At 42.0% G+C, this 14,962-nt stretch overlaps 1 protein-coding gene across 2 annotated transcripts in view; it reads right to left on the reverse strand.

Moving 5' to 3' along the window:
• Nucleotides 1-974: 974 nt before the first annotated feature.
• Nucleotides 975-14,962, reverse strand: part of Slc16a9 (solute carrier family 16 member 9) — a 42,882-nt gene continuing 28,894 nt past the window's right edge. The window contains exons 3-6 of one of the 2 annotated variants that reach the window (XM_045137721.1): nucleotides 11,748-11,891; nucleotides 8,145-8,240; nucleotides 3,377-4,294; nucleotides 975-3,094 (exon numbers count right to left, since the gene is read on the reverse strand). In XM_045137721.1, coding sequence (XP_044993656.1) covers nucleotides 2,916-3,094; nucleotides 3,377-4,294; nucleotides 8,145-8,240; nucleotides 11,748-11,891 — 1,337 coding nt within the window. In that variant the 3' untranslated portion in view covers nucleotides 975-2,915. The remainder of the gene's footprint in view (nucleotides 3,095-3,376; nucleotides 4,295-8,144; nucleotides 8,241-11,747; nucleotides 11,892-14,962) is intronic. The other variant, XM_045137722.1, reaches the window with a different exon arrangement.

A 14,962-nucleotide genomic window follows, 5' to 3' on the forward strand; every position in this document is an offset into this window, starting at 1 on the left:
TTTTTCTAGTCACAAAAGACAGAATATCTTACGATCCATGTAGTTGTATAAGGTATGTTGTAAATTATGGGAAATGGGTAAGACTTTATTGTTATTGATATAATAGGACTTCTGCCCTAAAGAAAAAAATGGTTTCGCAGGAATTCTCCCAGCTAGGCCCCACTTCCTAGCCATGTGAGAAATCAAAGGGGCTACTTTGAGTTCTACAAAGAAAAATAGTTCTCATTTTGCTTTTGGAAATTACTTGCATGTTTATAGAAAGGTGATCATATTATGACATTTATATTTTGCATTATAAAATGAAGGGTTATTATGAGAGAATATATAAATGTGGAACATTGTATAAATGATTAATAATTCTGTAAATAATTAAGCTAGACATGGTGAATCTTACCTTTCATCTTAGCTACTAGAGAGGCAAAAGCAAGGGAATCACTTGAGCCCAGCAGTTTAATACCAGCCTGAAAAACACAGTGAGACCCTGACTCAAAAAAAACAAAACAAAAAAAAAAAAAACGCTTTACATGATTGGTGAGATCATCAATAAGAATTTCGGAATCTGTGCTCTTTTCCTCAAACACATCCTGCAGCTCTGACATACTAGCATCCTAGAAAACAATGAGCAAAGTAGTAAATTGATTTTTTTGCATGTGTATGTGCATGTGGGCACACATGTATGTGCAGGTGCATGTATGCACATGCATGAGAAGACCAAAAGTCAATGTCAGACATCTTCAATCACTCTGCACCTTTTTACATCCTGATTTTATCCTTTTGCTTCTCACATGGGTGCTTGGGACCTCCGCTCAGGTCCTGTGCTTGTAAGGTAAGCACTTGGCCCGCTGAGCCACCTCCCCTCTGATATGCTCCTGACAGTCACCAGATTCTGCAGTATAATTGATGTTGACATTCACCACATACAGTGTTACTGTAATTGGAAAGAAAACTAAGAGAAAAGAAAGCAATACAATGAATGCAAAACAAAAGTATTTTATTGTAATTTATAATTAATTCCCTAGACAATGGGTAATGCACACACTGGGTGATATTAGAGAACACAGAAAAGATATCTGGATGATTATCAACATTAGTGAATGCAGATGTCATCAAAGTCAAATTTTTAACATTATTAGATAACTTGAACATAATATTGGCCACAAAACACTCTCAATACAAAAGCACATAAGGTTTTTTTTTTCCTTCTTTTAAATGTCACTAATTTTATTTACTAACTTTGATAATGACAAAGAATGATTTATAGAGAACTTTCCAGAAGTCTGAGGACAGAACAGATGTCTAAGGTACCTTGGAGTCCCATTATTACATTATTGAGCAGGACTGAATCCATTATAAAATTCTCCCTACTCCTGGTTTACTACACAGGAAAGAGTGTTGGCTACCCACCTCACAGAGGCATTATAAGGGAACATGCTAACAAAGTGCTTCAGGCACCTTTGAAAGGCAACATAGTAGCATGAAACAATCCCAGGTATTTCAAAAGAAAAGAAGAGACAATTTTGGCACAATGGGAAGGGAGTCCTTATCCAAGAACACTTGGCTATTTAAAACCTCTAGGTTATAGTATAACCTTTTTCTTTATTCAAGAGAATAAATATTTCACAATTGCCAATCTTATTATTATTTTTTGTTTATTGTAGTGCTGGGGATACGAACTCAGCGCTTCTCACAATGCTAAGCCAGAGCTCTACCACTGGACTACATCTGCAACCCCTTCTGTTGCCAATATCTTGTCATGCTTTACCCAGAATTAAAATCTTTAAGCATGGCACCCAGGCACTTACATTTTTAAAGGAACTGTAAGGAATTCTGAGGCACACCAAAGTTTTAACCCATTTCCTTAGAGAAAAAAAGAGTCAATTTATTAAACATTCTTTTCATTCCCAAGCATTATTAAGTGAGGTTAGATAAGGGGATCTATTTTTTATTGTCCCTTTTTCTTTCCCATGTTTCATACTGACTCATAACATGCATATGTACACACACACATACACACACACACACTCACCCCATTTATTAAGCTGTGCTCTTGTATTAAAATTTAATAGTGGTAAAAGCTGTAACAAACACATGCTTTATCAGCAAGATAAACAAGGACCCATAAGCCATCCCCACTGTGCTCCAAGCAAACAGGTGTTTCCCACCTACCAGAAAGAATGGCTGCAGTGTACATCTACAACTTGGACGTGGGTAAAGTCAACACTTCCCGCAAGCCCTCAGCTGAGTGGACACTGACCCACTCAAAGGAGTGAGGCTCTGATGAACCGCAAAGAAAGGCTGTGGCAGGAATCCCAGCTGCTCCTGTGCAGCAGACACCCGTGCATGAGGTGCTTTGTCACAGCAGATACAGAGAGATGAACACTCATGACTGGGGTATCTTATCAGGTTGCCCTCCTGCAGGTCTTTGCAGTTTTGTAACCATGTTCATTTCCTGACATGAACTGGCTTGAAGTCTTCTCTGAACTAGCAGGGCTGTCAGAGAAGAGAGTGACTTACTCCCCAGTGGCCTTCACACATATCCCATCATAAGGCTTGCATGTTTTCAAAGAGAAAGACCCCTTGAGGTGTTTTACAGTAGAACTAATGGAGAAAGCAGAGAATGTATACTTCTTTACCCAGAAAACACTTTCCAAGACCAGTTAAAAGTTTATGTTATAAACTGATAAACAACAGTAAGACAGAATTGTCCCACTTCTTGGGGACAAATACAAGGAACAGAGGCCATATATACACATATACAAAGGTAGATATGTAAAAAATTGTTTTTCATTCAGAATCTGCCATAGATATTTGGCTATGAGAAAACAGTCTTAACTAAAGAATTTGTTTAAAAATTTTTTAAAATATTTTTTGCTATATGGTACAAAATGGAGAAAATAATGCCTTTTAATATTCCTCTAAACATTAGAGGCAACTTTGTACAAAAACGTTGTTGGGGTTTGCTTAGGGGGTTTCCTGTCACACGTATCCCAACAGGGTAAGGCCGCCAGCAGCAGAGTAAAACCTCCCAGAAGGACACACGCACCACTGAAGTAAAACGCAGTGTCGTAGGTCTGGGTCCAGTCATAAAACCAACCTGAAAGGACAGTGAAAAGAAGTGAGTTCCATAGAAATACCAACATTCCAGCCTCTCCCAGTTTTGTCAATTTTATTCAGTCTCTATTTTTTTTAATGAGCACAAGTCAGAGAAAGTATATCAGCTTTCTCAACTATATCAACACAATCCTGGGTAAATTATCACAAGTGAGTCCCAGCTAGTTTATTTTGTGCAAATCTATGCTATTATTATGATTTGAGTTTCTATATCTGGAAATGTAGAAGAGTAGTAAAATGAGTGGACCGAAGATGAATATCTTACCAACAATTGGAGGTCCAAGGCTGTTTCCAAGTCCAGCAAAGAACATTAGTATTCCATAAGCATGGCCTAATCTGTCAATTCCCACAGTCTTCGTGGTCACATAAGGGAAGATGGACCAATTACCTGTAAGAAACCCTAGGATCCCAGAAAGTATTGCCAAAGTGACATAGCTCTTGGCAAAAGGAATTGCACACAAGGCCAGGCCCGTGACAATCAGGGTAACTACATAAAGATACAAGGTATTAATCCACTTGAAGTCAGCCAGTATCCCTAACAGGAGTTTCCCCACAGCTGTCATAATGCCTATGATGGAAATAAGAGGCATAACAAACTCCTCTTCCTTTACATTGGAACTTCTCGCCACATCTTCCATAAGTAATGATGGTGGGAACCCTCCAATGTCAAAAAGTAAGATAGCAATAAAAAGGGCTGAAAAGACTTTGTTTTTAAAAAGAGACACCGTCTCATCACAGTAGTTTTTGTATAATTGCCACTTCCTCTTGGCAAGCTGTTTGCAAAAGTAGGTCTGCTTTGCCACTTTCTTTTTGTATGGTTCAGGTTCCTTTGCATGCATCATGGTGGTGGGGATTTTATGCAGTGGGTTCTCCTGTCCACAGTCACCACTGGCCAAGGCACTCTTGCATTTCTCTTCATGACTGTAGCTCTTGTCAAGGATCTTTATGTTTTCTTCTAAATTCTTTTCTTTTTCGTTGTACATGCAGTATCTATCTGGTACATTCTCAGGAGCTGTCTTTTCAGGTAAAGTGCAGTTAGAAACCTGCAGGGGTCTCATCAGACTGCCGCAGGCAAGTATGTTTAAAGCTAAGGCACCCACAATCAGCAGGCACCCATCCAGACCGTAGAACTCGATCAGCACCCTTTGCAGAGCAGCATAGATGAAAAGGCCAACGCTTGAACCTACACAGGGAATGGGAGCCATTTAATATTGAAAATTGTAGGTTCTTAGCGCCAGTATCACAATTCAAGTTACTGTTTACACTATCATTCAGTAGCACCTTCATGTCAAAGTCACAAGGACAATGAAGATAACAACAGGGATAGCAAGAATGAAAGAATATTCCTCTTAGTTAAGATCCTGTTGTGTACTTTACCAAGGCATGATCTTCCTTATGACTTTTACTATTCTCTTTTTTTAAAAAAAATATTTTTAGTTAATTGAAAGGAGAGAGAGAGAGAAGTAGGGAAAGAGAGAATTGTAATGCCAGAGCTTCCTGCAAATAAAACAAACTTAAGAAGCATGGTCCACTTTTTGCATATGGCTTTATGTGGGTCTTGGGGGATAGCAGATTTGTAAGCAAGAGCCTTTAACCACTGAGCCATCTCCTCAGGCCCCTATGACTTTTAATGGTTCTATTGACTATGTGTCCTTATTTCCAATTCATGAATGAAGTAACCATGGGCAAGGAAGCGTGAGGAATTTTTAATAGACCAAAGCCATATCTAACAAAAGCAGGACAGACATCCAGTCAGCGGACTCTGGGAGCATCTATGATGTGCCAGGCTTCATGGTGTATGCACTTACCGCCTTTGGGAAAGCATTTTATTTTTAAGGTGAATCCCACAGCTTAGTTTTAGGGTATTTATGATGGTTTGATAATTCAACCATTGCTGAATCACTACAATGAGTGCTTCATAGTTTTAATGCATTAGTAAGATTATGAGAAGGGAGAAGTTGGATTTCATAGAGCTTTTGTTACAAAGTGTGCTGGTCTATGCATCATGCAGCATGGTAGCAGTACCTCCTTTTCAGATGTGTGGCATTAAACACTACAGTGCCAAGCGATGGCCACCCATTTAACTTGCTTGTTCTGATTTATTCTAAAAATTTAACATTTTTAAATTTTAAATATCATATGAAACATCAGGCAAAAATCATTACTTTTTTTTTATTCTAAGGCTAGAGAGATATCCCAGTAGTTCAGGTGCTTGCCTCCAAAGCCTAACGACCTGAGTTTGATTCCCCAGTACTTACCTAAAGCCAGATGCATAGGTAGTGCATGCATCTAGAGTTTGTTGAGAGTGGCTAGAGGCCCTGGCTTGACTATTATCTCTCTCTCTCTCTCTCTCTCTCTCTCTCTAATAACTAAATAAAATACCTTTAAAACATTCTAAATGAATCATAACACGTTTGCTATAAAAACCCATCTCATAAAAAGTGCTTATAAGGGCTGGAGAGATGGCTTAGCGGTTAAGCGCTTGCCTGTGAAGCCTAAGGACCCCGGTTCGAGGCTCGGTTCCCAAGGTCCCACGTTAGCCAGATGCACAAGGGGGCACACGCATCTGGAGTTCGTTTGCAGAGGCTGGAAGCCCTGGCGCGCCCATTCTCTCTCTCCCTCTATCTGTCTTTCTCTCTGTGTCTGTCACTCTCAAATAAATAAATTTAAAAAAAAAATTTAAAAAAATATTTTTAAAAAAAGTGCTTATAAATAACCTGATGTCTCTCTGACCTAGAGTTGTAAGTAAGGAAAGGTTTCTCTCAAGGGCTTCAGTTGTCTCTTCTTAATCTCCTTCAGGTATGTCCTCTATTCCCAAAGGAAAATAAAACTTGAATGTATCATGATAACACATGGCACCTAAGACCGTACCCAGGGTGGCTTCTGGGAGCACATGACTCTCTTTTCTGGTTATTAAGAAGTGATAATAGACAAACTCAACCCCTCCTTATTTTTGTAGAACTGGTATTTGCTTCAGCAGTTAAAAACACTCCAGGAAATAAGAAATCAAGGACAATATGGACACCTCATGACTACTATTCTGTGTCCTCACCCATGGAGTCATTTGTGGCTTTCATTAACACCATATTTTTGTACCAGTACTAACAAGGTGGCAGATCATCAGTTCTTGATGTTTTGGAAGTCTTGATCTTAAGTTGAGAAAATAAATAATATTCACTTTGTTCACCTATCAAGTTAACTGTCAGTAACATGAAACACAGGCGGTATGCCAAATCAACTCAACAGATGTCTACTGAATGGCTGCAGTAGGTTGACTGTATGGAGGTCCAGTGAAATCATTCATATAGCCTGTGAGAATATGACAGTGCCTGAGAAAGATGCAAAACTTAGCCCTGCATGACGAGAAGTAGTTCGAGTTTTCCTGTGAAACTATGAAGTGTAACTTTTAATTGTCTAAAAGAATATCTTAATTGAAAAGTCATCAAGCTAAAACACAGGGTGAGAGAAAACACTGTGCCTTCATCCATGTCTAGATTGTACAACTACCATGATAGAAAGCATTAACAGGTGCTTAGGAAACCTCACATAGGAAGAGCTACCATCATGCTCATCAATACCAAGGGTCAATAAATTTCATCTGTAAAGGACCCAAGAGTAAACACTTAAGGCACTGTGGATTTTAGAATAAACTGTCCCCAAGAAACATGGAGACAGCCAGATACATCCAGCATGGCTGTGCTCCAATAAAACCATGTATCACTACTCAATTTCATATAATTGTCACATCATGAAATATTTGTCTTTTGACTTTTTAAAAAGAGAAATAGGAAACATTCTTGTGGGATGTTCAGAATCGGACAGTAACCTCTTTCTTCCAGAGGTTGCAGTTTACAACAGTTCACCATGGAGGGAGATGGTAACCCCCAAACCTTTTTAAGCAACTGTTACTGCTGTTTGACACGGGGTCTCCCTATGCACACCACACTGGTCTCCAACTCACAATACCCTGCCATGGCCTCCAGAGTGTTGGGATGGTGTACATGCACCACCACATCCAGCTAAAAGCCTATATTATATGCTTGCATTTCTCCATTCCAAGTCCTCATGTTTCAAGAAACTTACTGAAGATTTCTGTCTTTAAATTCTGTTATGGCTTTGATTTGCTTGTAACCATTTTCACTGCAAATGGGTTCATGCCCATCTCTCATTCACCTCACCTCCAGGGATCAACCCAGCAAGTTTATGCCAAAAACTTCAAAGCTCAATTGCCTGCTCATGATACATTTGTGATTCTTTGGGCTACAGTGCTGTGCCTGGGCCCTTTTCTGTAGGCTGAGTGCCCGTGTCACAGCACACACTTCCCAAAACTTCCACACAGGTGAATTTAGACACAAGGGAGACCTCGGCCTCAACCTCCTCGGCCCTTCCATATGCCTTCATTGTCTCAATAACCCAGGGTGGGACTGGTGTTGTGACCCTAAGTTTATAGCCCAGAAAACTGAGGCACAGAACAGTGAAGTGTCCTGTCCACCAGACAGCCCATAAGTGATGGAAGCAGGGTTCATAACCAGGCAGTTTGACTCAAGGGTGTGTCTAGTAATTCCATGTTTTTTAGCTCCTTATACACACAAACACACACACGCACACACACAACGGTGTAGTGGCACACTAGGGAGGCACAGACAGGAGCATTCCTGGGGCTTACTGGCCAGCCAGTCTCACCCAATTGTTGAGTTCCAAACCAGTGAGATGTCCTGTCTCCAAAAAAGGTGGGTAATGCCTGAGGAGCACCACTTGAGGTTGCTGTCTGCCCCCACACTCATTGTATACCTGTGCTATGTACCTCCCCCTCCCCACATATGCACAGACACACAAAATAATAAAGGTAAGACCTTTGCTCTTGGAGTTTTCATACCCACTTTCACACTCCCTTGCACACACACATGGGAGATCTTGACAAGTGTTTTAACCTACATTCTCTCTGTTTTCTTCTCTCCCTCCTCCTCGTGTGTGTGTATGTGTGTGTGTGTGTGTGTGTGTGTGTGTGTGTGTGTGTGTGTACAGTACTTTACCTGTTGAAATCAGGCCAAGTGCAAGACCTCGGCGGCTGTCAAAGTACTGGCAGGTGACGGTCACCGTCGCAGTGTACAACAAACCACACCCGAGACCTAAGCAGAAGGCATGGCATGTATCAAGACAATGTATCATTTCAATGCAGAAGAGAACAGAACAATCAGTGACCTCCAGGGGACTCTGTGTGACAAGCTGGCTGAAATTCAGAACATGGGTGCCTAGACCTCTTTTATGTTACTGTTATCACCCAGTGAACTTGTCGGGCAGCCTCATTTTTCACCCATGTCAGTAGGTCATACAGAATTCAGAAAACTAGAATCGAGTATTAAAGCAACCTCATGTTCTGCAGAAAGCAAAATGTGAGGAATTGCCAGGAAAAGAAAGAACTTTTTAGAGCATCTTATTAAGTGCCCATTTCCTAGGAGTGAAGCCTCGTCTGTGCCAACCCCAGTCCCTCACCTCAAGGTCTTTCCCCTGCCTTACTTAGTCAAGTCCCTGAGAAGATAGGAGCCTAGATTCCCAGATTTGCCTGTGTGGCTCAAGGACACTTGAAAACTCACAGCTGTCTTTTTACTTAAGATACAGAAACCTAAACAAAACAAGATAGATTTAAGGTGATATTTCATAGGCAAGATCTCATTGTGAAGCTCTTGTTGGCCTGGAACTTACTGTATAGATCAGGCTAGCCTCAAACTTGTGGCTGGCCTCTTGTCTCTGCTTCATAAGTGCTAAGATTACTGTGCACCACTATCCCTGGCTTAAGATGATATTTTTAAAAGAGCAAATGACTGGTAAAACAGAATTGAGTTAATTAAAATTCTTTTGTATTGTTTGGAAATTTCATAACCCAACATCTAATATAGCATAGGCTTACTGCTTTCCCTGCGCTCTTTGTTCTGCTACACGAATATTTCCGAGTCACTAGACTCTTCAGTTTCCAGCCATTCCCTGCTGTTGTGATCTTGAACTAAGACACCAGAAAGAACTCCAGAGCCGCATATGGTGGCTTAGACCTGCAATCCCAGCATTCAGACAGAGAGCAGAGGGTCACAATTCAAACCCAGCATGATGACAACCTGTCTCAAAAGACCAAAAGCAAACAAATAAATAACAAAAAAATATTGATTTGTATTTTTTTAAATTTTTTTGTTAACTTTTTATTTATTTTATTTGAGAGAGACAGAGAGAGAAAGAGGCAGAGAGAGAGAGAGAGAACGGGGGCGCCAAGGCCTCCAGCCACTGCAAACTCCAGACACATGTGCCCCCTTATGCATCTGGCTAACGTGGGTCCTGGGGAATCGAGCCTCGAACCGGGGTCCTTAGGCTCCATAGGCGAGTGCTTAACTGCAAAGCCATCTCTCCAGCCCAATTTGTATTTTTATATATAAATTTATTTATAGATAATGTGGAAATTATTTTGTATGTTTATATACGAATATATATGTGTGTCTCTTTTAAAAAGTAATTTTTATTATTTATTTATTTGAGAGAGACAGAGTAAGAGGCACAGAGAGGGAGAGGCAGAGAGAGAATGGGTGTGCCATGGCCTCTAGCCACTGCAAATCAACTCCAGATGCATGTGCCACTTTGTGCACGTGGCTTATGTGGGTCCTGGAGAATTGAACTTGGGTCCTTTGGCTTTGTAGACAAGCACCTTAACCAATAAGCCATCTCTCTAGCTCTCAACTGTGCGTCTTTATATACATAATCTCACAAACAAACAAAGTGTCTGTGAAGTCATGAGTCATTTTATAAAATGAAAAAGGGAACAAAAGAGAATGGACAATTGCCCAGGGTCACAAAATGAATAATTATGCTTTACTAGGTAGTGTGCATAACGTTGTCACCGATTATAACCACTGAAAAAGAACTAACAAATGACAGGTGACTATTTAACATAAGGTCGGAGCAGTCTTAAAGAACATAGTTAAATTTAAACTTCGAAATTCTAAGATCACCAAAAATAATTATAGAAACAAAAAAGAGGTCAGCTCTAAAGGTCAGATACAGTGGAGCCACTATCAGCTCCCCTAGTCCACATCCGTGAATTTCAGTTCACTGAACCTCAGTCTCCTTTCCTGTAAATGGGTTCTTGTGACAATGAGTATGAGCTCCAGGAAAGCACTCAACACAGTCCCCAGCACACAGGAAGTGCTCAAGATTAATGGTTCTCACTTCATGTTTCATCATGGAAAAATACTCCAGGGAATAGGAATAGTGGTAGTCAGCAAAATTAGATAATCAGATGTGAACATGAAACTTTAAGAAGGTCATTGTTTCCCTTTGCTAACTGCTATGGAATATATCGACTGTTGATTTTTTAATATCAAATACACTTAACACGGTACATTACAACAAGGCCTTTTCTCCACAGCTGTCAGTGGTCCAGGCCTGAGCTCTACTCTCCTCTTTTTTCAGTGAGACCTCTGTCATTAATTGCCATTATTCCATTTTTTTCAACCTCATGCCTTATCTAGAAAAATAACATTAAGTGATTTAAAATCTACTTTTGGGTGCTGGCTTCAGGCACTGTGGAGCATAGCCAACTGTGAGCACCCAGAAGGAAGCAGGGAGAAGTGGCAGATGTTGGGGACAGCTAAGTTTCACGTTCCTCCTTCCTTACTGTCCCTTCTCTGTGCTATGTAGAGCAAGTGTTGAGATAAAGCCCCTACTTCTAGGAGACACACTGCAGGTGTTTACCATGTGCTGATGGGGTGGGCAGCACTCATCATGGGCAGCAGAGGCCCAGCTGGGTTGTCAAGCATTTCCAGGGACAACAAAGCCTGTGTGTTTGAAGATGCATGAAGAGCACTGTAACAAACATTTTCCAAGGTTTTCCATCGAAGGTGACTCTAAAGAGCCCCTAGGACTACAGTTGTGTATAACAAGGATGTGGGTGGCTGCGGATGAATGCCCAAGTTCATTATCTGTGATGGTGAGCAATATTTCATTGTCTTAAGTGCAGTACACAATATTTTGGAAGGTAAAATGAAGAATGAATCAAAAAACATAAACAAAAGCACAAAAAATGAAGTGTTTTTCATATGTGTGTGTATGTGCTATGTATGAGTGTTGGTGTATGTGTGCCATTGTGTGTGCATGTGTGAAGGCCAGAGCTCAACAATGGTTGTCTTCTTCTGTCATGTTCCTCCTCATGTTTTGAGACAGGCTCTCTCATTGAATATGACTCACCAACTCAGCTAGATAAGCTAGCCAGCAAGCTCCTGAGACCCTTCTGACTCTGCCTCCCCAGTGCTGGGATTGTAGGTGCAAGCTACTTGGGATCTGAATTCAGGTCCTGATGCTTATACAGTGAGCACTTAGCTCACTGAGCATCTTCCAAGCCCTGAAATTTATTTGTATTTGAACTTGATAATAAATACAATAAATTAATGTAGAAAAATAAAATGTGCTTGTCTCTTCACAAGTGTTGATTCACTGGGAATACATTTTCTAAAGCAGAAATTACTAGAGAAGTGGTCATTAAAAGAAAATAATTAGTCAACATTTTCACTCCTTGTATTAGCTGAATGACAAGCTTGACATTGGTATGATGAAGTGTAACTTGGAGTTGGAAAATCCATAGAGACCAGGGTCCTTACCTACAACAATGCCATAGGAAAAAAGCAGGAAGTAGATATTGGGGGCAAAACTGCTCAGCATCAAGCCTCCAGCCACCATGAAACCACTGAAGATGGTGACGGGTCTGGCTCCAAAAGACGAGACACAGAGACTGCAGACGGGACCTAGAGGAAATTGAATCCGTCACTTCAACAACACTAATGCCTTTCTCATACTCACGTGAGACATCTGTCATAAGTTCAAGGCAATTCTCTCCATTCTAAAACCACAACCAAGGGAACACTGCGAGTCTCAGTATCTGCTTGTGCTGGATGTTGGCAGGTACTTTTATGAATAATCTCTCTTCATTGTAGTCTTTCTTACTGCAGACCTGGAGAGTAGGTATTGCTAGTCTCACTTTTCGTTGTGTGTATATGTGTATGTGATGTGCATGTGTGTGTATGCATATATGGGTGTGGGCATACATGTATGCCTGTGCATGTTGGACATGTGTGGAGCCCAGAGGTCAATATGAGATGTCTTTCTCAGTTGCTGTCCTTCACTTAGGCAACAGTGCTGACTTTCTCATAATCAAGTGATCCACATGATCCTTGATTTTAGAGACAGGTCTCACTGAACCTGGAACTCACTGATTTGACCAGCAAGCAAGCCCCAGCAACTTTCTGTCTCCCCTTCATACGCGAGCACACACTATGGCACCCAGCTTTATCTGAGGAGTCTGAATTCAGGTTCCCATGCTTGCACAGCAAGCACTTTATCAACCGAGCCATCTCCCCAGCCTCATCATTCCCAGGGGCTGATAAAGAAGCAAAGGCATTAAGACTGTATGCTGGATAGAGAAAAGAGTCTGACTTAGTAGTAACCACAGCCAGCTCGAGGCCATGCCGTGCACTGTGTACCGGCCGGCAGCACTGAATGCCACCTGGATTTGCTCTGTGTGCAGGAGGCAGGAGGCCGCTGCTCATTCACTGGGGCTGGGCAGCGAGGCCTTTCCGGACAGCCTGTACCCATGAAGCACTCTGAGTTAGAGCTAAGTGGACCAGAAAGATCGCTGGGGTTGTTTGGTACACCACTGTCATTTTACACAGAAGGAAGTGAAGCTCCCAGAAGGCATTCAGATCGATAGCAGTACATCATCCCTGGACTCAAAAGGGTCCTAGATTCAAATGATGGCCTCCAACATTCACAAACTATACCTTCCTCATGCCTAAAAATATACAATACTAAATTCTGGGCAAAAGAATTCTCATTTTCTGCTAGCATTATCTACTAAAGTTGAATCTAATATCATGCACATACTCAAGAGAAATGCTACACCAAAATACATGTCTATACCAGGTCTACATAAATGCCCACAGCAGAACTATGGATAACAGCTAAAAGCAAGATATGTGCGTCGGCAGTTTGAGTAACCTCCAGTCTGTTCACACGATGGCCTATTGCATGGTGATGAGGATGAGATCTGTCTGCAGTCATATAAGACAAGACAGGTGTAATCTCACAGGCGTATGTCGGGTGACAGACATCCACCACGACAATGCACAAACCACACAACTCCAGTCATTAAAGTACAAAAGCAGATAATCGTTCCTGTGAGGACTGTTTCCTCGTGTGTGGAGCCGCCAGTACAGCTGAGCCTCCAGTGTGGCTTCTGCTCAGGGTGTTGATGTGAGTGAGGGCACAGGTGGGTTCCGTTCATGAAAATCCTCAGAGCTTCACCCTTGTGGCACTCTTCTGTAAGCCTCTCTTCTCTTAGAGGGAATCGCCCCTTTGTAGAAGGGGCTTCTGCAGTCTCGCTGATGGTAGGAGGTACAGCCCTAAGCCCTTCATCCTCCCCAGTACTAGAAATTCCTTAAGCATAGGTGTGAGAACAAATTATGTCCACAGAGGTCATTTCCTCCTCGCTCCCAAGACTGGTGGCTCTCCCACATTGCTCTGGGCCATGAGCTGGCATCTGCCATTCTCCAGTCCTCTTGTGTGAGCCAGTGCCAAGGAGCAGGCTAATAAATACAGAGGGAATGTTCTAGACCAGTGTTTTAAATGGAAAAATGTACTTTTAAAAGTGCTGGTTGTGGGCTGGAGAGATAGCTTAGTGGTTAAGTGCTTGCCTGTGAAGCCTAAGGACCCTGGTTCGAGGCTTGACTCCCCAGGATCCACGTTAGCCAGATGCACAAGGGGTACATGCATCTGGAGTTCATTTGCAGTGGCTGGAAGCCCTGGTGCACCCATTCTCTCTCTCTGTGCCTCCTTCTCTCTGTCACTCTCAAATAAATAAATAAATAAAAATAAAGAAACAAAAAAGTGCCGGTTGAGCTATCTGTGTGTCTAAAGAAAAGCACTTCCTGACTTCAAGCATAGAAACAGTTTAGCGAGTGAGATTTCATGGATTCAAACAGCCTTGAAACCGTGCCCTGGGGGATTTCCAAAATGGCAGCCATGTTTGTGGCTTAAAATTGCAGAGGTTAGAAATCGTATAACTTGCGCATCAGGCTCTATGACTGGTACTGAAGGAAGTTAAACTGTCTTAAAAGAAAGGAATTAGCTACAGTCTCATACTCTGGGTAGTTTGTGGGGAAGGAGCTTATTGTACAGAAGATCTGCATTGTACAGCAGTTGGCATGCAGGAGTGGGTATGTCTGCAGCTCAGTTCACAGGGTCAGCTGTGACAGGCACCCCAGAGGTCTGATTAACTGTGGTCTCCCAACTTCACTTCCAGTGCCTGAGCCTGCATCACTTCTGCTTGACTGACCTGCTAGAGATCATTAGCAGTGGGCTACATAGGAGGATGGGTCATCATGGGGGTGGGGGACAGGCAGGTATGGAAGGCCATGCAGAGCCCCTATCTTCACAGGCTAAGAATATGACATGTTCTGTTCCATTTGGCCAGAGAAGTGAGATTGCATTGGGAGGTGTGATCATTCTGTGGGTCCATCTGGCCAGGCTACATTCACTCCCTGATTGCGCTTACAGTAATCCAGGTACTGATGTGAAGGTACTGTGTGTGTGCACACACGTGCATACACACACACGTGGGTGCATGTACACATACATGTTCATGCCATTGGACAACTTCACATGTCCTTGGGGACACTATCCACCTTTTGAGACAAGGCTCTCATCGGCCTGGAGCTTGCTAAGTAGGCTAGACTGGTTGGCCTGAAAGCACCAAGGGCACTGCTGTCTCTGCTTCCCCAGTTTTGGGATCATAAGTGTGTGCCATCACTCCTGGCTTTAT

This window comes from Jaculus jaculus, chromosome 18 (assembly GCF_020740685.1).
Source record: "Jaculus jaculus isolate mJacJac1 chromosome 18, mJacJac1.mat.Y.cur, whole genome shotgun sequence".
Classification (NCBI taxonomy): domain Eukaryota; kingdom Metazoa; phylum Chordata; class Mammalia; order Rodentia; family Dipodidae; genus Jaculus; species Jaculus jaculus.